General features: G+C 40.0%; 1 protein-coding gene across 2 annotated transcripts in view; it reads left to right on the forward strand.

Moving 5' to 3' along the window:
- LOC140733582 (exostosin-1-like) overlaps window positions 1-21,435 on the forward strand; it is a 453,577-nt gene that overhangs the window by 274,461 nt on the left and 157,681 nt on the right. For both annotated transcript variants that reach the window (XM_073057124.1, XM_073057122.1), the window contains 2 exons: window positions 8,495-8,588; window positions 20,962-21,069. In XM_073057124.1, the coding sequence (XP_072913225.1) occupies window positions 8,495-8,588; window positions 20,962-21,069 (202 nt within the window). The remainder of the gene's footprint in view (window positions 1-8,494; window positions 8,589-20,961; window positions 21,070-21,435) is intronic.

Here is a 21,435-nt window from a genome sequence, read left to right on the forward strand (position 1 = left end):
AGAAATAGAGCTGTTTCCGAAGATGCAAGCAAAGGAGTCCAATTAGGTGTCGTTGTCCCTCCTAAGCTCCTCCTGCTAAGTGCCTATCTGGTTATCTTTTGAAAATCTTGATTGATCTAAAGACCTGTCCTGGTCAACTGGCTGGAGTGTGCACTGAGGTCTTTAACCTCTTGCTTTGGCAGTCTGAGGTACCCACCTGCTTTAAGCAGGCTACATTTATACTGGTGCCTAGGAAGAACGTGACTAAGCACAACGCCAATGCCATAATTAATTTTGTTTTCGTTTGCTAAATCAAAGTTGAAGACAAGTCAGCATATAGGAGGGAGATTGAAACTCTGGCTGAGTGGTCCCATAACAACAGCTTGTTACTCAATGAGGAAGACCAAGGAGCTGATTAGTGACTTAAGGAGGAGCAAACTGGAGGACAATGAGCCGGTCCTCATCAGGGATCAGAGGGTCAGCAACTTTTAATTCTTCGGTGTTATCACTTCTACGGACCTGCCCTGAGCCCAGCACATAAATGCAAATATGAAGAAAGCTAGGCAGTGCCTCTAATTCCTTAGGAGTTTGCAAGGGTTCTAGAACTTTGACCAACTTCTATAGATGTGTGGTGGTGGATATATTGACTGGCTGCTTTACAGTCTGGTGTGGAAAAACCAATGCCTTGATCAGAAAATCCTACAAGAAGTCGTGAATATGGTTCAGTCCATCACGGGAAAAGCCCTCCACACTATTGAGTACATCTACATGGAGCGTTGTTACAGGAAAGCAGCGTCCATCACCAGAGACCACCCCCCCACCCCACCCCCACCTACCCAGGTCACAGTTTCTTCTCACTGCTGCATTCAGGAAGAAGTTACAGGAGCCTCAGGACTCACACCACCTGGTTCAGGAACAGCTATTACCCCTCAACCATCAAAGTCCTAAACCAGAGGGGGTAACTCCACTCAAGTTCACTCACTCCATCACTAAACTGTTTCCACAAACACATGTTTTTGATATTTATTGCTTATTTATTATTATTTTTTCTTTCTCTTTTTATTTGCACTGTTTGTTGTCTTTTGCAGATTGTCTGCCCTGTTGGTGTGGTCTTTCAGTGATTCTATTGTGGTCATTTTAATCTATTGAGTATGCCCACGAGAAAATAAATCTCAGGGTTGTATATGATGACATATATGTATATTGGTAATAAATTTACTTTGAATTTAGAACTTTGATTCTATTTATGTCATCCTTCAAGGGTGAGTTCAAGATCATTCCTGCAGAATCAGTATCAAACTTTCAGAAAGACATTTGTGCTAGTATTCTGGAACTGAGATGTTTGATCTGCTAGCTACAACCACCTTTCACTATTTGAGATGTGACTCCAACCAAAGGAGTATTTCTCTATGCGGCCTTGATGCCACTTCTAGCTAAGGGATAAAGTGTGGAGTCAAGTGGTCCTGACAAAACTTGAAATGGGCATCAATAATAAGGTTACTGGGAATCACATGTCACCTGATAGCACTGTCATGAATGTTTGTCATCACTTTTCTGAATGGATCAGATTAGCAAGATTGGATTTGTCTTGAAAGGGACATTCCTGGCCAATTTTCCATATTGATAGATTGTGCCAATATTGTAACGGTACTGGAGCAGCTCTGCTAAAAGGACTGCTGCTGTAGTTCTGGAGCACAAGTCTTCAGTCCTATGGCAGGGATGTTGTTTTGTCCCATTGATGTTATGCAGCTTCTGCTCTAGTATTAATACAAATCAACAATGAATCAAGTAATATTTTATCTTTGTACATATCCTAGTGAGATTAACATCTCACTAGATTTATAATTAAGATGCACATTGACATTTTTGGTTGTTATATTAAACATTTTTAAATGTCACCTGAGTGAAGAATGCACCAGGTGGTTTGTGATAAAGAGCCATAGCTTCAACTGTAGTTCATGCTTTTCAAATGGTACAAAAGAGAATTTCGGAATAAATTGTTTATGGTCATTCAAGGATCGCAGAATATACAAGATCTCCTTGAGCCAGTAACTGTCTATTCAAGTAAAATTATCAACGGGCTGCTAATATTTCAGTTTTTAAGTAGAGAGCACACAACCAGAAATTATGAAGTAATAATCTTCTTCGTTTTAAGTGCAGAAAAAGATAACGTATTTTGAGTTGATAGCTAGCCATGGCATTTCTGCTTCATTTGGAATTCTGCTCATTGCTGAATTGGCTTTTATTAGATGATACAAACACATTTTCAGCCCTAGAATGGCATCCAATGCATGTGCATTGTGGCACGTCACGCTGCATATTAATTTGGTGAAGGCATTGGTACATGTACAGTACAGCTAAATATTGAAAGATTGGGCAGCTCATCACGCAAAGCTAATTTGAAAACATTATATGATGTTGGAGCTCATTGCTCCAAATAATGCCCTCACTTAGCTTGCAGAGCTGAACATGCATCAAAGTAAGTTTGCTCTATTAATGTGATTTAAAGAAATCATGACATTCAACAAGATTGAATGGTGATCTGCTGGTCCATTCAGGAATATATGAATTTGCCTGGGCTGTTTTCTTGGGTCCATCCCCTGGTCAAACTACCTAACGTCATTCATCATTCCCTCCTTAGTCTTACTTAGAGCTTTTTTAAAAATTAAAATTTGATCCTGTATCAAGAAAATCAATTTCCATATATCCGTTACATCATTTTCACCAAAACCTCAAAAACTGCATTTAGGTTAAGTGTAGCAACACTAACAGGGAAGATTCATGCAAAAGTATCTCCATATTACATGTATGAATCCACCAAATAAACATACTTTCACACTGATTGGTAATTGGCATGTCCAGTTTACTTTGTTTACTGAGAATCTTACAATGAAAAGGAATTTTCTGTGTTTTTTTAACTTCAATGCAATTCAGCTCATTAATTGCCCAAACTCTCTATTTCCGATGCTTCATGGAGAGTGTGGAGAATGGAGAGTAACATAGTTAATTCAGAAACAAAGGTTCTGAACTTAAAGAATGGTAACTTTGAAGGTATGAGACGTGAATTAGCTAAGATAGACTGGCAAATGATACTTAAAGGGTTGACGGTGGATATGCAATGGCAAGCATTTAAAGATCGCATGGATGAACTACAACAATTGTTCATCCCAGTTTGGCAAAAGAATAAACCAGGGAAGGTAGTGCACCCGTGGCTGACAAGGGAAATTAGGGATAGTATCAAGTCCAAAGAAGAAACATATAAATTAGCAAAAAAAAGCGACACACCTGAGGACCGGAAGAAATTCAGATACCAGCAGAGGAGGACAAAGGGCTTAATTAGGAAAGGGAAAAAAGATTATGAGAGAAAGCTGGCAGGGAACATAAAAACTGACTGTAAAAGCTTTTATAGATACGTGAAAAGAAAAAGATTGGTCAAGACAAATGTAGGTCCTTTACAGTCAGAAACAGGTGAATTGATCATAGGGAACAAAGACATGGCAGACCAATTGAATAACTACTTTGGTTCTGTCTTCACTAAGGAGGACATAAATAATCTTCCGGAAATAGTAAGGGACCGAGGGTCTAGTGAGATGGAGGAACTGAGGGAAATACATGTTAGTAGGGAAGTGGTGTTAGGTAAATTGAAGGGATTAAAGGCAGATAAATCCCCAGGGCCAGATGGTCTGCATCCCAGAGTGCTTAAGGAAGTAGCCCAAGAAATAGTGATAATTTTTCAAAACTCCTTAGATTCTGGATTAGTTCCTGAGGATTGGAGGGTGGCTAATGTAACCCCACTTTTTAAAAGAAGGAGGGAGAGAGAAACTGGGGAATTGTAGACTGGTTAGTCTGACATTGGTGGTGGGGAAAATGCTAGAGTCGGTTATCAAAGATGTGATAACAGTACATTTGGAAAGAGGTGAAATCATCGGACAAAGTCAGCATGGATTTGTGAAAGGAAAATCATGTCTGACGAATCTTATAGAATTTTTTGAAGATGTAACTAGTAGAGTGGATAGGGGAGAGTCAGTGGATGTGGTATATTTAGATTTTCAAAAGGCTTTTGACAAGGTCCCACACAGGAGATTAGTGTGCAAACTTAAAGCACACGGTATTGGGGCTATGGTATTGATGTGGATAGAGAATTGGTTGACAGACAGGAAGCAAAGAGTGGGAGTAAATGGGACCTTTTCAGAATGGCAGGCAATGACTAGTGGGGTACCGCAAGGCTCAGTGCTGGGACCCCAGTTGTTTACAATATATATTAATGATTTAGATGAGGGAATTAAATGCAGCATCTCCAAGTTTGCAGATGACATGAAGCTGGGTGGCGGTGTTAGCTGTGAGGAGGATGCTAAGAGGATGCAGGGTGACTTGGATAGGTTAGGTGAGTGTGCAAGTTCATGGCAGATGCAATTTAATGTGGATAAATGTGAGGTTATCCACTTTGGTTGCAAGAACAGGAAAACAGATTATTATCTGAACGGTGGCCGATTAGGAAAAGGGGAGGTGCAACGAGACCTGGGTGTCATTGTACACCAGTCATTGAAGGTGGGCATGCAGGTACAGCAGGCGGTGAAAAAGGCAAATGGTATGTTGGCATTCATAGCAAAAGGATTTGAGTACAGGAGCAGGGAGGTTCTACTGCAGTTGTACAAGGCCTTGGTGAGACCGCACCTAGAGTATTGTGTGCAGTTTTGGTCCCCTAATCTGAGGAAAGACATTCTTGCCATAGAGGGAGTACAAAGAAGGTTCACCAGATTGATTCCTGGGATGGCAGGACTTTCATATGAAGAAAGACTGGATCGACTAGGCTTATACTCACTGGAATTTAGAAGATTGAGGGGGGATCTTACTGAAACGTATAAAATTCTAAAGGGATTGGACAGGCTAGATGCAGGAAGATTGTTTCCGATGTTGGGGAAGTCCAGAATGAGGGGTCACAGTTTAAGGATAAAGGGGAAGCCTTTTAGGACCGAGATGAGGAAAAACTTCTTCACACAGAGAGTGGTGAATCTGTGGAATTCTCTGCCACAGGAAACAGTTGAGACCGGTTCATTGGCTATATTTAAGAGGGAGTTAGATATGGCCCTTGTGGCTAAAGGGATCGGGGGTATGGAGAGAAAGCAGGTACAGGGTTTTGAGTTGGATGATCAGCCATGATCATTCTGAATGGCGATGCAGGTTCAAAGGGCCGAATGGCCTACTCCTGCACCTATTTTCTATGTTTCTATGTTTTCTATGTTTCATTTTAAATTTTAAAATTTCTTCTCTTTAAAGAACTTCATGCACGTTCTCCAAACTGCCTTTGCTATTTGGAGCCTTACATAAACATATAAGGCTTAGCCCCAATCGTTCAATGACCTTTAGTACCTTCCCTCTCCCTCTGTCCTACTACTAGTTCCACTGCAATTAGGATTTTCTATTTTCGCTCACCCCTCCTAATCCCCTTTCCCTGTTTGGAATTGTTTTGAATGAATTTCCATGTAACTGGTTAAGAAGTCACATGTAAGTATACGTTGCTGATTTGAAACTAATTGTCAATTCATGGTGGGTGTTATGTACTAAGGCCTTTCATGTCAAATTAGCTGTGCAAAATTTTCCCGATCAATTGCACCAGTACAGTATCTATAACCCATAATCCATAACCCATAAGTGAAATAATCTATGTTCCACCATTTCTGAAATAATGGCATTTGTACACTTTAAAATATATAGTGATATAAAGTAGTTTTATCCCGTTTAATATAAAGTAGTCATTTAAAGTAATCCTGCCATACTGTAAATCTGAGGAACTTCCCAAGAGCATAATGTATTATAATAATATAATTATCAGTTTGTTTACAATCAACCTATTAAACTCTTTGCAGCATTCATGTATTAAACTATCTGGAGTATTTATGTTTTGCATTGAACACAATAATTACCATGTTTTGGATGATATAAAACATATGTAATTAATTAAATTGTGCTGGTTTCCAAACCAGATACATGATACATAATATTCACAATATATTGCACAATGTTGCAATGGATAATGGAATGCTTTCCAAATCTGCAGAGTAGTTAAAAATAATGTACCTTCACAGGACATTAAGCTCCTTACGGTACTTTTGATACATTGAACCGCACATAATTTATTAGACTCTTTTTAATAATGCCTGTGGGAATTAGAAAATATGCTATGAATACCATGCATTCTTAAAGGGTTCAATCTATGACGAGCTTGTTAATAATTAACAATAGGGAACAAATTCCTCCTGTTGACTACAAACAGTGATGCCAGAGGAAATAGCATGTTCATGTTTACAGAAATATTTTCTCTGACGATTACACATATGAATACTGGCACTTGTATATTTAAATGTAAATGAAAAAATAAGATCCAAGGTCAAGTGACAAGATTATATTCCATGAAGGAAACTTAACTGTTTGCTGCCTGTTTCCCTGTTGTAGGATATCTCACTAAAAAATTGGTAATTCGGTACACTGGTTTATCTGTTTAAGTAAACTCTTAGATAAAGCTCAAATTGGACTGAAGGCAATGTAAATATGAAACTAGGGGCTATATTTCAAACTTGCAGAGCTTTATCTTTAGAGTAAACATACGTTCAGTTTAGTGGCACATGAATTCTATTTCTTCAATTATTTAGACTCTTCAGATCCAAACGAGGCAGTTGAAGGCTTGTCCAATCCTTCAAAAGACTTTCATGATGTCTTGAAAAGCAGAAATACTCCAAGCTCCACATTGACCTTCTGGCAGCCCTTTCTGACATTCTTGGCATTTGTTGTCCCAAAACACATCAGATGTGCCATCTAGTCACAGGGAGTAGCCAGTCAAGGTCTCACCTGAAAAAACCAACGGACAGCACTGAGAGTCCATTTGACACCTGTTGCACACGGAGAAAATGAAAATGAAGCTCAAACTTGAAAATAGTTTTGTGTTCTTTGCAATTTTTTGGCAGATGTAACAAGTGGTTTGCCATTCCTTGCCCTTTCAGCATTGACCTAAAGTTTTTCCTGACCATAAGAAAAATTTTTATCTTCAAAAGCACACAAAGTGAAAATTTTTCAGTTTCTTCATTTCCACTGCAGCTGTTCCCAGGATGAGACTATCCTTTCCAGAATATCATAGATGTTTTCTTTCTTCAAGGTATGGGGTTTCCCTTTATCCACCATTGATACTGCTCTCACCTGCTTTTCCTGAACATCTGCCCTCATCCCATCTTCCTGCCTCCTTAACAAGGGTAGAATTCCTCTTGTCCTCATATACCACACTATGAGCTTCTATATCCAGTATATCGTTCTTCATAACTTCTGCCATCTTCAATGGGATCCTCCCACCAAACACATCTTTAACTCTCCACCACTCTTTGTTTTCTGTCTGGATCACTCCCTCTCCACTAATTCATCCCTCCCCACTAATCTCCCTCCTGGCACTTATCCCTGCAAGCAGAAGAAGTGCTACACCTGCCTTTTCTCTTCCTCCCTTATCTAAATGCAGAGTCTCAAACAGTCCTTAAGGCTCAGGCAACACCCCACCTGCAAATCTTTCGGGGCTGTGTACTGTATCCAGTGCTCCTGCACTGCACTGCACTGGGCCTTCTCTGCACTGGTGAGACCCAATGTAGATTGGGGACCGCTTTGTTGAGCACCTCCACTCTATCTGCAAACGGCCGGATTTCCTGGTGGCCAACCATTTCAATTCTCAATTGCCACAATTCCTGTTCTCAGGTTGGAGGAACAATACGTGATACTCAGTCTGGTTAGCCTCCAACCTGATGGCATGCACATCGATTTCTCTAATTTACAGTCATTTTCCCTCTCCCCTTCCCCATTCCCCACTCTGGTTCACCTCTTACCTCTTCTCTTTTCCTCAACTGCCTATCACCTCCCCCAGTGCCCCTCTTCCTTTCCTTTCTCCCATGGTCCACTCTTCTCTCGTATCAGATCCTTTCTTCTCCAACCTTTTATCTTCCTCATCCACCTGGCTTCACCTATCACCTTCTAGCTAGTCCTACTTCACCTCTCCCCACCTTTTTATCATGGTGTCTCTCCCCTTCCTTTCTAGTTAGTCCTGACGAAGGGTTTTGACCCAAAACATTGGCTATTTATTCCTTTCCTAGACCTGCTAAGTTCCTCCAGCATTTTCTGTGTGTTGCTCAAAATGAGCAGTTGCAGATTGGCCACACATCATAGACCTCCCCTGACTTTTACACTTTCTGTTGAAGTTAATTCAGTATCTTATTTATTTGATAGCTGATTTCTACTATTCATTTTACAATGTACACTAAATAGAAAGGTCAACTCCATTTTTGGATTCATATATAAATTACCGCAGTGGCTAAATTAGCTAAGATATGTGTGCAATCAAATGTAGAGTAGCAGAAACTAGCAAGCTCTTATTTTGATCTCAATATTCGAAAAATAATGCTGTAGATCTCTACGTTTCTATGTTTAATGATGTTTCACATTGGAATGAAGTATTTTAATATATTTATTTACTGCATCTCCACAGGTTTGAATACCAGGAATTGCTTCATAATTCAAGCTTTTGTCTTGTCCCAAGAGGCAGGAGACTGGGCTCTTTCCGATTTCTGGAGGCTCTTCAGGTAAAATAACGGAGAAGGATGCCTATGCATAATTCTGTGTTACTGAAATTATCATTATTTGCTTTACGTAATAAGTAAATCTTAATGATTATAATTTTAACCTTGAGGTTCCAAATATACTTTCTGGACCTGAGGAAGGCTTTGTTAATCATTAATTCCAGTCCATCAGTGGCACTCCAAAGCCTTCTTTTAATGTTCTTTTAAAATTATCTCTGAAGATAGTAAACTTTAAATGCGTTGTCATTAAGCCTCAACACCCACTGCACTTTTCTGCTCTCCATAGGTTAGTTGAGAAGCAACAGACTGCACAATCCTTCAATATTGTAGCTCAGCCGTTTCATTATAGAGTGAAAGCTATTAATGGTTTACGTGGGTTTAGAACAGATGCCAGCATACATCTGTTATAGGCTCAGATAGAAAGTTTTTTCATTTCCCAGTGTACCTAATGAATATTTCAGCTGATAAGGTGACTGTGAACTTCAGTAGATATTTTGGAAAATATTGGAGTGCATGACAAGCTATTCGTAGTACTGTATATAAAGCAACACTAATATTTAAATTGAATGGGTAAATTTCTGGCAAACGTTTCGATATCAAAAATGAAAAAATTGTGATATAAATATTTATAATTTTAATTATCAGTGATAATAGTTAACTGATCATGTACTGTATTAATTATTTCCATATCATTCTGTAATTATTCAATAACCTGCTGCATATTTATCTTCATATTGAATGTATGTGGGGAACCCGCTCACCACCTTCTCAAATTTCCTAGCTAAAGTGAGGTACCATTATTGGATAAATGTCCAAAATTTTAAGGACCTGAACCCATCATCCGGGGGCCAGAAAGCAAACTTTATTAGTTAATTTACTGCAGTCCCACCACCATATTAAATAAATCTTTGCTTTGTCATCTTCACAGCATTCTTCATTCCTTCAAATAAGAGGGTAGCTAGGCAACTGAACCAGCACTTTCATCCTGTTAGCCATTCTTAGCTTTTACCTTGTCGATATTTTGCTGTGTGTGAAATAAGACGATCTCAACTTATCTCTAAGTGACTCAGTGACTTGGTTTTATTTAACAGAAATAATGCTGTACTGCATCATTATTAATCTCATCCTCTCTACAACTCAAATTAGAATCAAAATCCTGATATCATGTAAATGACAGAAACAATGAATAAAATAAATCATATAAAAGTCTAACTTTTCTAGTTAAGCATGCGATTTATTTGGTTCCATGAACATGCCAACATCATATTAAATGCACTCCATTTATTAAACATTTCAGTTTCATTCACTTTCACCAAAGAAAGCGAGAAGGGAAAGGAAACACTGCTACATTTGTACGGTGGAATTGCAGAAAGATGCAAAAAAGACTTGCTTTTATAAATAAACCTGTCACTTCTTTCAGAATATTTTAACATACTTCATGCTGTGAATTGCTTTGGAATCCCACACCAAAGGGGACAAACTTTGAAGCTGACAAGTTTTCCCCCCCAAACAGTAATGAAACAAATGACAGGTTAAATTTGTTTTCATTGCTGTAGTATTATTAGCCAGGATGTTAAGAGAACATCACACATTTAGATTAGGGAGTTAATGTAAGGGAGGCATGAGAAAAAAAACCTTTCAGCTTTTCAGTTCTCCTTTATGTTCTTATTTGGAATAAGGTGGACGAACTCAGGGCATAATTAAAGATTGGTCAGTATGATATTGTGGGAATCACTGAGTCGTGGCTGAAAGAAGGCCATAGTTGGGAGCTTAACATCAAAGGATATACTTTGTATCAAAAGGACAGGCAGGAAGGCGTAGGCGGTGGTGTGGCTCTGTTGGTAAGAGATGGAATTACATCTTTAGAAAGAGGTGACATGGGGTCAGAGAATGTTGGATCTTTGTTTTTGGAGATAAGAAACTGCAAGGGTAAAAAAGCAACTATCATATATAGGCCTCCAAATAATCAAGATGTGGGGTTGAGATTGGAAAGGAAACTGAAAAAGGCATGTAATAAAGTTAAAGACACAATTGTAATGGGGGATTTCAATATGCAAGGAGATTGCGAAAATCAGGTTGGTGTCAGATTGCCAGAGAGAGAGAGTTTGTCGAAAGCCTACGAGATGGCTTTTTTAGCCTACTCAAGGAAAGCCTATCTTAGATTGAGTGTTGTTCATAAGGATTGATATGTACCACAAAAAAGGTTGTTCTCAAATGGCAGGAGTAGGCAACCGTGGCTGACAAAGGAAGTTAGACTATATTAAAACCAAAAAAAGGGCATATAAGGTAGCAAAAGTACATGGGAAGTTGGATGATTGGGAAGCTTTTAAAATCCAACAAAAGGCAACTAAAAAAGTGAAAAGAGGGGAAAAGATGAAATATGAGGGCAAACTAGTCAATAATATAAAGCAGGATATAGAAGTTTTTACAATTATATAAAGAGTAAAAGGGAGGTGAGAGTTGATATTGGACCACTAGAAATGATGCTGGTGAAATGGCAGTTGAACTTAATGAGTACTTTGCATCTGTCTTCACTGTGGAAGACACTAGCAGTGGGTCAGAGGTCTGAGAGTGTCAGGGAGCAGGACTGTGTGCCATTGCTATTACAAAGGAAAAAGTGCTAGGCAAACTCAAAGGTCTTAAGGTGGATAAATCACTGGGCCAGATGGACTACATCCCAGAGTCCTGGGAGAGGTTGCTGAAGAGATAACGGATGCATTGGTCATGATCTTTCAAGAATCACTTGATTCTGGCAAAGTCCCAGAGGACTGAAGGATTGCAAATGTTACCCCACCCTTTAAGAAGGGAGGAAGGCAAAAGAAAGGAAATTATAGGCCAGTTAGCCTAACCTCAGTGGTTGGGAAAGTGTTGGAGTCTATTATTAAGGATGAGTTTTCAGGGTACTTGAAGGCTAATGATAAAATAAGTCAGCCTGGTTTCTGTAAAGGAAATTCTTCCCCGAGAAATCTGTTAGAGTTCTTTGAGGAAGTAACAAGCAAGTTGTCAAAAGAGAGGGAGTGGATGTCATTTATTTCTATTTTCAGAAGGCATTTGATAAGATGCCTTATCATGAGGCTACTTAACAATATAAAATCCTATGGCGTTACAGAAAAGATACTGGCATTGGTAGAGGAATGGCTAACAAGCAGGAGATAGTGAGTGGAAATAAAAGGATAACTTTGTGGCGAAGTTTGCAGATGATACAAAGATAGTTGGAGGGTAGGTAGTGCTGAGGAAACAATGTGATTGCAGAAGAACTTAGACATGTTGGAAGAATGGGCAAAAAAGTGGCAGATGGAATACAGTGTCGGAAAATGTATGATAATGCATTTTGGTAAAATGAACAATAGTGGGGACTATTATCTAAATAGGGAGAAGGTTCAAACATCAGAGGTACAGAGGGACGTGGGAGTCCTTGTGCAAGACTCCCAGAAGGTTAACTTAAGGCTGAGTCTGTGATATAGAAGGCAATGGCAATGTTGGCATTTATTTCAAGGGGAATAGAATATAAAAGCAAGGAGATAATGCTGAGGCTTTATAAAGCACTAGTCAGGCCACTCTTAGAGTGTTGTCAACAGTTTTGGACCCCATATCTCAGAAAGAATGTCCTGTCATCAAATAGAGTCCAGAGGACTCAAAAGTTGAGGGGTGACCTTTTAGGACAGATGTAAGAAGGGATTTTTTATTTTTGCCAAGGAATAGTGAATGTGTGGAATGCTCTGCCACAGATTACAGTGAAAGCCAAGTCAGTGGGTTTATTTAAGGTGGAAATAAATCATTTCTTGATTGGTCAGGGCATCAAAGGATATGGCGAAAAGGCAGGTGTATTGGATTGAGTGGAATCTGGGATCAACCATGATGGAATGGCGACTTGATGGGCTGAATGGCCTAATTCTGCTCCTATGTCTTATGGTCTTAAGGTCTTATGTTTAGACCCTCACTTCAGATCTATAAAGATTGTTCTCTTTTTTTCGGTTTTAGAACAGGGCTTTGCTTATATCAGTATTGAATTAGGGTATTCGTATTTTGTTTTTTGAATGCAAAACAAATAACACTGACTACACTGGAAGACGTGTAACTCTGCAAGTTAATTACACCTCTGTGATGGCTTTGGATTTGCTGTCCACAAAGTTCTAAGCTCAAACAAAGATCTTAATCTGGTGGTCGCCAACCAGTTGATCGCGATCAACCGGTCAATCTTTGAGACTTTCCCAGTAGATCCCAAAAAAAAAGAAAAATAAATACACAAATACTGTTGTAATGTGAGCATTATAAAAATAAGTAATACTTATTAGGATAATGGTAATATAGCTATATTCCTGCTATGGAAAGCTGTTTGTAAAGAGAGGTTGTTTCCCGGGTTGTGGGATTTTACTTCCATTCTTTCTGCCCGGTGCACCTGAGGTAAAGACTTTTCTGTCGACGAGAAATGAGGAACACGAGGAACTGTCAGATGATGCATGGCTACTGGATTTAGGGTTTCTGACAGACCTAACAGCTAAATTAAACACACTTACAAGCTCATGGGAAAAGACCAACACCGGCCCCACATGATAAGCACAGTAAAAAGCGTTTAAGGCCAAGCTCGGTGTTTGGATTTGAAATTTAAAGAACGGGAGGCTGAGACACTTTCCCAACTTGGAGAAAATGTTACAGGCCATCAAGGAAAAAAATGCTTTTCGCCCTGAGCCGTACTGTGCGTACCTAGGCAAACTGGCAATAGAGTTCGATCAGCATTTTGGGGAATTAAACATCATGAAAGATATTGCTGCATTTATATCAAACCCATTTCTGCCGATCGATGTAGAACAGATAGCAGCCAAATTCCAGCAAGTATTTGGTGTGCCAAGTGATATTGAAAAGGAAATAATTGATTTGCAAAATGATATCGAGCTTAAAGATCAAGGGACGGTGACTTTTGGGGGCTGGTCAGCAGGAAGAAGTTTCCTCATCTCATCACATGTACACTAAAAGTCTTTGCCTACTTTGGGTCAACTTATCTGTGTGGAATTGCATTTTCACAGATGAAAATTATCAAATCTAAGTACAGGAGCTGTCTTACTGACAGACACCTCACAGACTGTCTCAGACTGGCTGTCTGTAGTTATGAGCCAAATTTCAGGGAACTAGCAGAAAGTATTCAGCCCCAGTCATCACACTGAGTGCAACAGTCAATTTTATTCATTTATTTCTCATGTTGAAATAAAATTAAATAATGAAACTTAGAATTAAAGGTATGAAGTATTGTAATATTCTTAAAGAAAGACAGCTATGGCCTGTTTGATATGCTAGTTACAGTGTTTTCTTGGTTGAATTAATTTGAAAGTTTGACAAAAGCATTTTATGTAATTCAAATACAATTAGCCCAAATAAAAGGCATCAAGTTGGAATTACAGTCTGAGCAACACACAAAATCCTGGTGGAACACAGCAGTCCAGGCAACATCTATGCAGGGGTGTCAAACTCATTTTAGGTCACGGGCCGGATTGAGCAAAATGCAGCTTCATGCGGGCCGGATCAGTCGGACGCGTGCGAACGCAGCTTTCGTTGCCTCCGTTTTTTCAGCCTGCTCTCATGTGTCTCAGTCTCTGCTATAACTACAAAGTGTTTCACTTTACAAATTCCGTTTCTTATGAAGAAGACTGCCGAGCAAGACTGCCGAATAAACACTAAAAACCCTGAAAACCTGGTACCTGAATAAACTCAGCATTAGCCATATCATACACCATAGGCGCTTCGATTACTGGGGCCAGCTTTAATAGTAATTAGATATTATCTCGCGGGCCAAAGATAATTCCACCGCGGGCCGGATTTGGCCTGTGGGCCTTGAGTTTGACATATATGATCTATAGGAAGAAGTACAGTCGACGTTTCGAGTTGAGACCCTTCATCAGTACTAACAGAAAAAAGAGATAGTAAGAGATTTTAGAGGGGGAGGGGGAGACCCGAAATGATAGGAGAAGACAGGAGGGGGAGGGATGAAGCCTAGAGCTGAGAAGTTGATTGGCAAAAGGGATACAAGACTGGAGAAGGGGGAGTATCATAGGACAGAAGGCCTTGGAAGAAAGAAAGGGGGGAGCACCAGAGGAAGATGGAGAACAGGCAAAGAGTTATTGTGAGAGGGAGAGAGAGAGAAAAAAATAATTAAAAATTAAAAATTAGGGATGGGGTAAGAAGGGGAGAACAGGCATTAACGGAAGTTAGAGAAATCAAGGTTCATGCCATTAGGTTGGAGGCTACTCAGACCGAATATAAGGTGTTGTTCCTCCAATCTGAGTCTGTCGAGTTGAAGCCACATGTTTGGCCTCTGACTCTCCACTACATAGGGCGTAGCCATCCAGCAGTCAGCCAACAACTTATGCTTTCCAGGTAGCCCCAAATTCCCTATGAGGACTTAGTCTCCCGGCATGAGTTGGGAGAACCTAACCTTTAGATCAGACCTCCTCTTATTTCCTTGATTCTGCTTGGCACCTGTGACACCAGCTAATTCATAAGCCTTGTTCAGCTCCTTTCTCATATCAGACACATATTTCAGATAAATCTCCAGTGGCAGGTCCCAAAACAAAGGTCAATGGGCAACCTCACCTTGCGCCCGTATTATCAGATAATACAGTGAGTACCCAGTAGGTTTATTTTGTGTACAGTTGTTGCAGTGGACAAGATGTCCAATATGTTGACTCCACTTGTTCTTCGTGTTGATTTCCAACGTTCTGAGCATTAAAGGTCTGATTAAACCTCTCTGGCTGGGGATCACCCTGCGGGTGATAAGGATTAGTCCTCAACTTCTTGACTCTGAGCATGCTCAGTAACTCTTGTATGAGCCTACTCTTGAAATTCCATCCCTGATCACCTGGGGAGGCCATAATAAATAAAATACTTCTCCCATAACAGTTTATTGACAGGAAATCCATACACACCAGGTCCAGGGGCCCCGCACTCTGCAGGTGGGACAAAGGAGCTGCCCTCGTAGGCAGCGTCTTCCTCCACATGCATTGAATGCACAATTTGCAGTATTCTTCGACCTCATTCTTCATTCGGGGCCAGTAAAACCAGTGTCTGAGCAATCCATTCTCCAACCCCCCCAAATGTCCAGAATCATCATGAAGTGACTTCAACATGATTCTCCGATACTTCTCCGGCAGAACCAGCTGGGAACGCCGAGGTCAATCTGGAGGCGACGTGACCCGGTTTAGGATCTGGTTCCTCAACTCCATTCTCTCCGTAATGGAGGCACTGTAGCATGTTTCGTCTTCTCCACTTGGGCCACGTCTCCCTTTTCAACCGCTGACCAAATGGTAGCAATGCCCGTGTCATCTCACTGAGCAGCTGCCACTTCCTCAGGACTCAATTCCGGCAACTGGTTTGTCTTCAGGGCAGTCAGGTTACAGTAAACATGTGGAATGGTGTCATCAGAAGCTCCCAATTCATCTACCACTCTATCCTGCCCTTGCCTTCCCTCAGCCTTCATTGTGGTGGCAAACTGGCATCCCCGGGGCAGGAACGCTCTCCCTCTCTTTGTCCATGTTCAGCCCTTCATGTGCACATCGGGACAAAGCATCAGCATCAATGTCCCTACTTCCTGACCTACAATGTCCCTACTTCAGGCTGAAACAATAGGCAGACAATGCCGCCAACCACCGATGGCCTGTGGCATCCAGATTCGCCGAGGTCAGGATATAGGTTAGGGGATTGTTGTCCATCCTAACCTCAAACTTGGCACCATAGAGGTAGTCACTCAACTTATCTACCACAGCCCACTTCAACACCAGAAACTTCAACTTGTGCGTGAGATAGTTTTTCTCAGAGGGCCACAGACTAGAGCTGACAAACACAACAGCTCTCAACGCGGTGCCCTGATACAGGACACCCCCTGAACCCTTTCTGCTGGCGTTTGTATGCAGTACATACAGCAATCGGAGGTCTGCGAAAGCCAGCACAGGCACCTGCATCAGCAGTTCCTTCAGCGACTGAAAGGCCTCTTCACATTTCACATCCCACCTCATTCCAAAAGGCTCTGAAGGGCTAAGATACTCTTTACCCTCCTCTCCTTTTCTCCTCCTCCCTTTCTTCCCCAAGGGAAGGTAACCACACAGAAGCTGATTTAAAGGGTGACTCACTTTTGCGTAGCCTTTCACAAACCTTTGATAGTAACCACAGAACCCGAGGAACGAGCTCAGATTTAAACACACAACCCACTGGTTCAATGTTCAGGGCAATCACACAGCATCTACCGAAATCAATCCCAGATGAGACGTCACTATTGTAAACCCCAGATCTGTCGGCTGCATAAGTCTAGAGAAAACAATCTTTGGCCCCACCAAATGTATGAGACTGAGGTGCAAAACCTCCTGTTTCTGTGAACGCTGCATGATGTGTCACCCTGTTACAAATCAGTATCACAAAATAACAGACAGTACACCATAAGCAATTAAAATATTTAGCTTTTTAATTCTTAATTTGACCAATGGGTTAGTAAAGTAAAACAAAAAGAAAAGAAAAGGGCCCATTTTAATTAAACAGTTTAATGTGCACAAGTTGGAACTCAGGGTTTCCCTTCCGCTGGTCCTCCATCGATTGCCCTGGGCTTCATCAACTCCCAGCCCCACTCCAAGTCCACTCCTTTCAGGTGTCTATGGCCTTTCCATTCTGGCATCTTCTCTCCCCATCTTCCACTGAACAAAAGACCCAGATCACCTCAGTCACAGGCACACAACAAGAAAAAACACTCCCTTCATTGGACAGTGCACATTCCAAAGCCCCCGTTATCTTTAGCCAAAACCCAGACACTGCTGCTACAGAAAAACCATTGCATTAGCAGTGAAACCTTTCCCAAGGCGTTATATTTAAATCCAGACAAAACTTTTAAAACACACTTAAAACTTGCAGAGGTTATCTACCTGATAAATGGTGTCCAATTTGCAAGCAATTTCTAAAACAGCAAGGATTTCCAAAGCAGAGGTACAATTCCTGTAAGCTAAAAGACATACCAACAAGTTGCAGATGAGCAATTCTTCCATCACAGAAATCAAAAGCAGAGGAATAGATTTTAGTCATCCCATCTTTCTGCAACTCTTCTTGCTGTTCTTTGGCCATTCCTAACAAGCCTGACTGATCTCTAACATTCATACTATTTTTCTGCCATTTGGATGACTTCACTTGTAGGTGATATTTTTTCAGACACTATTTTATACAAATGGTCTAAAAGCTTCTGGAGACTGAGTTCCCAGATATCCACAATTAATGCTGTGAAGCTGACTCTTTGAATGCATAAATCTTTCAACTATTAATAGATCAGCTGCATAATGTGAATAGTGATAGCATCAATCTGGATTGCAAGCTTCCTTGAATTAAATAACTTGGCCTTTGTTGTCTGGTTTGATTCAAGCCCAATTAACATACCCTGTTGTCTTACACTGCAACCAACTCCATGCTGTGGTCCAGTATCCTGTACTCTATAGATCTCTATAGACAGTGCTGTTTGTTTGCAAAGCTGTCCTTTTAACTTCAGACTGAATGTTGCTTGCCATTTACATTAAGAACTGAAGACTGGTTCCCGTTTATGACAAGAAGCTAAATAATAAATTCCAATTATAATTATAGTGTAAATATAATCTCTTTAAAGATATTAACCTGACAGATTTATAGTTCCAATCTCTTTCATAGATTCAAATGGCAATACAATTTTGATCCTTTTGATGTCATGCATGACTTTAAGAAACAAGAAAAAATTCCAAAGATACATCTGTCCTTATTAATTTTGTTGTTGTTTTTGGTTGCAATCCTTTTTAATATCTCACAGATGCTGCAAAGTTCTTGTTTTTGTTCGAATTCTTCTGATTCTCTTTCAAATTTCTCTGCTCCTTAAGGTATCGATTCTGAACTTTAATTCAACAGCCACCACACCCACTCTGGAAACACAAAAGAGGCAAAAATTGTCAGGTTTCTGTATGGAAAGGGTGTTTAACAACATCTCTTTTATGAGTATTGAATCAGAGATTTATGTAATTTGTGTACATAGATTATAGTAATTTAAATGTTTTGCCTTATTTTCCTCCATCACTTAAACCGAACCTCTTCTAGCTCTAAATAGACACCGTTAATAATAAGCATTTTCTCTGTTTGAAAATACCTGCTTACAAACTTGCCCAGTATCCCTTGTTTCTCCTCAAGAGCATTTCTTTTGGATCCCATATTTTTCATCTCATCTGTTTTCTTAATCTTGCTTCTTTCATGGTTCCTAAATTGCAAGTTACTTTTTGATTTTCTTTTCTCACTTGCTTCAATGTTGTAAGTTTCAGATAATCATATCAAGTTACCACCCCCAACCCTTGGCTTAAAAATGTATTTTATCTTATTTAGAGGTATAGTGCAAAATAGGCTATTCTAGATCTCTGAGCTGTGCTGCCAGCTACCCATGGATTTAACCCTAGCCTAATTATAGAACAATTTACAATGACTAATTAACCTACTAATTGGTACATCTTTGGACTTAGGAAGGAAACTGGAGCACCTGGAGGAAACCCATGTATCTACGGGGAGAATGTACAAACTCTTTACAGATGGTGTCAGAATTGAACGCTGAATTCCAATGCCCCAAGCTGTGATAGTGGCTTGAAACTCATTGCTTGCTTCTAGTTGTTATATATGTCAAAACTATTAAGTTAATTAATCGTATGACTATTGACACCCTTTGAGCACTTGATTTTCAAAAATGGCAGCTTTTCTACTGAATAGTAAATAAATTATACCTGTATGTCAGTCCCAGAGTTCAGGACATTAAATCTAGAAACAATGCTATAATATTTCTGTGAACTTATCTGCCCATTATTTAAAATCTCTAACATCTGTATCTATATTGCATTCTCAATCGCGTTCTTTTTCTTCCCTTGGTGCCCTGATTTATATACAAGCTCTTTTAATTTTCAAAGGTTTCAAAGCTACATTTAATGTCAGAGAAATGTATACAATATACATCCTGAAATTCTTCTTCTTCACAACCATCCACAAAAAAGAGAGGAGTGCCACAAAGAATGAATGACAGTTAAATGTTAGAACCCCAAAGCTCCCTCCCAGCTCCCCCCTCCCACGTGTAAGCGACAGCAAAGCAACTATCCCCTCTCCCCCCACCAGCAAAAAAAGCATTGGCGCCCCCCATGGAGCAGTCAGGCATGCATCTTTGTGGTGGCGTGTTGGGGAGGAAGCATTAAGAAGAGGGACGCCTCACGTCTTAATAAGCTGGTAAGGAAGACGGGCTCTGTCGTGGGCAAAGTACTGGAGAGTTTAACATCGGTAGCTGAGCGAAGGGCGCTGAGTAGGCTACGGTCAATTATGGATAACTCTGAACATCCTCTACATAGCACCATCCAGAGACAGAGAAGCAGTTTCAGCGACAGGTTACTATCGATGCAATGCTCCTCAGACAGGATGAAGAGGTCAATACTCCCCAATGCCATTAAGCTTTACAATTCAACCGCCAGGACTTAAGAACTTTTTAAAAGCTATTATTAATGCTTTTTGAGATAGTGATTTAGATGCATATCATATTTTTTACTGAGTTAAGTATTGTATGTAATTAGTTTTGCTACAACAAGTGTATGGGACATTGGAAAAAAAGTTGAATTTCCCCATGGGGATGAATAAAGTATCTATCTATCTATCTATCTATCTATCTATCCTAAAGACTACTCATTCACCTGGTAACTCAGCATACCACAGGCTCTTTCTCTCCCTAATAAGGGATAAAGAGGTGTTTTCGTTTCACAGCGAGAGGGGAGACATAACAAAACAGCTCACTGATTTACGATGTTAAAAGTCCATTGTTTGGTTTTTACGAGCTCCATGCCCAAAGCACTCCGGTCCCTGGGCACACAGCTTGCTGCTTTCGATCTTCCATGTACTCCCACGACACACTGATTTTCTGCAGAGGCACCAACCTCAAGTCCACCCACCTCCAGAGCCAAGAAACCCCGAAACTCCAAAGGTGAGCTAATCTTCTAAGCTGCGTCCTTGGTATATCGAATAACGGCCTGTCGTGAGACTCCGAGAGCGGGTCCCATTCCTGCAAAGAACCATATTTATCCTCTTTTTGTCAACATTAATATGCCACCCCTGCTTCAATCATTTACACCAATCTTAAATCTTTTCATCTTTGAACTTAAATAAGCTCTTCAAGAAATGTATGATTTTTGTTTACTTAAGGTAGAAAGAAGCATTTGCCATCTTCCTTTACAGCTTTATAATCCTGGCCTTTCCAGACAATCATGCAATCACAAATATAGAAATAAATTATCTAGCCATGCCTTCAAAATCTGTTTTGATTAATTGTTTCTGATGTGTGAAGTAACTTTATTATAGTTTTCAACATCCTTTGTTTCAGGCTGCATGTATCCCGGTATTACTGAGTAATGGATGGGAGTTGCCATTTTCAGAGATCATAGATTGGAATAAAGCAGCAATTATTGGAGATGAGAGGCTTCTTCTTCAGGTAACACATACAATTATGTCACATCATCTCTTTTTTTTTGTTGGTAAACCCATAATACTGATTCTGCAGTGGAATAGTTTGCTTACAATTGGAAATGGGATTTGAGTTCCATGAGGACTAATGAAAAATTTCACTAATTCTTTTAAGCTAAAAACAACATGGGGTTGCTTTATCCTTGCTTACTCGCTCCCCAGCAGAATAAGCTAGTTAATGGAAGGTAATATCAGTCAGATTGTAACTTTGATACCTGATCTGATGGTTTGGGTCAAGATTATTCCCTAATCATACAGGTGAACTGCTTAGCATCTCTAGTTGTTGAGTGTAATTTGCTCTAAACAATATTGATATTTGCAACAGCTCCTGCTT

Source organism: Hemitrygon akajei, chromosome 9, assembly GCF_048418815.1.
Source record: "Hemitrygon akajei chromosome 9, sHemAka1.3, whole genome shotgun sequence".
Classification (NCBI taxonomy): Eukaryota; Metazoa; Chordata; class Chondrichthyes; order Myliobatiformes; family Dasyatidae; genus Hemitrygon; species Hemitrygon akajei.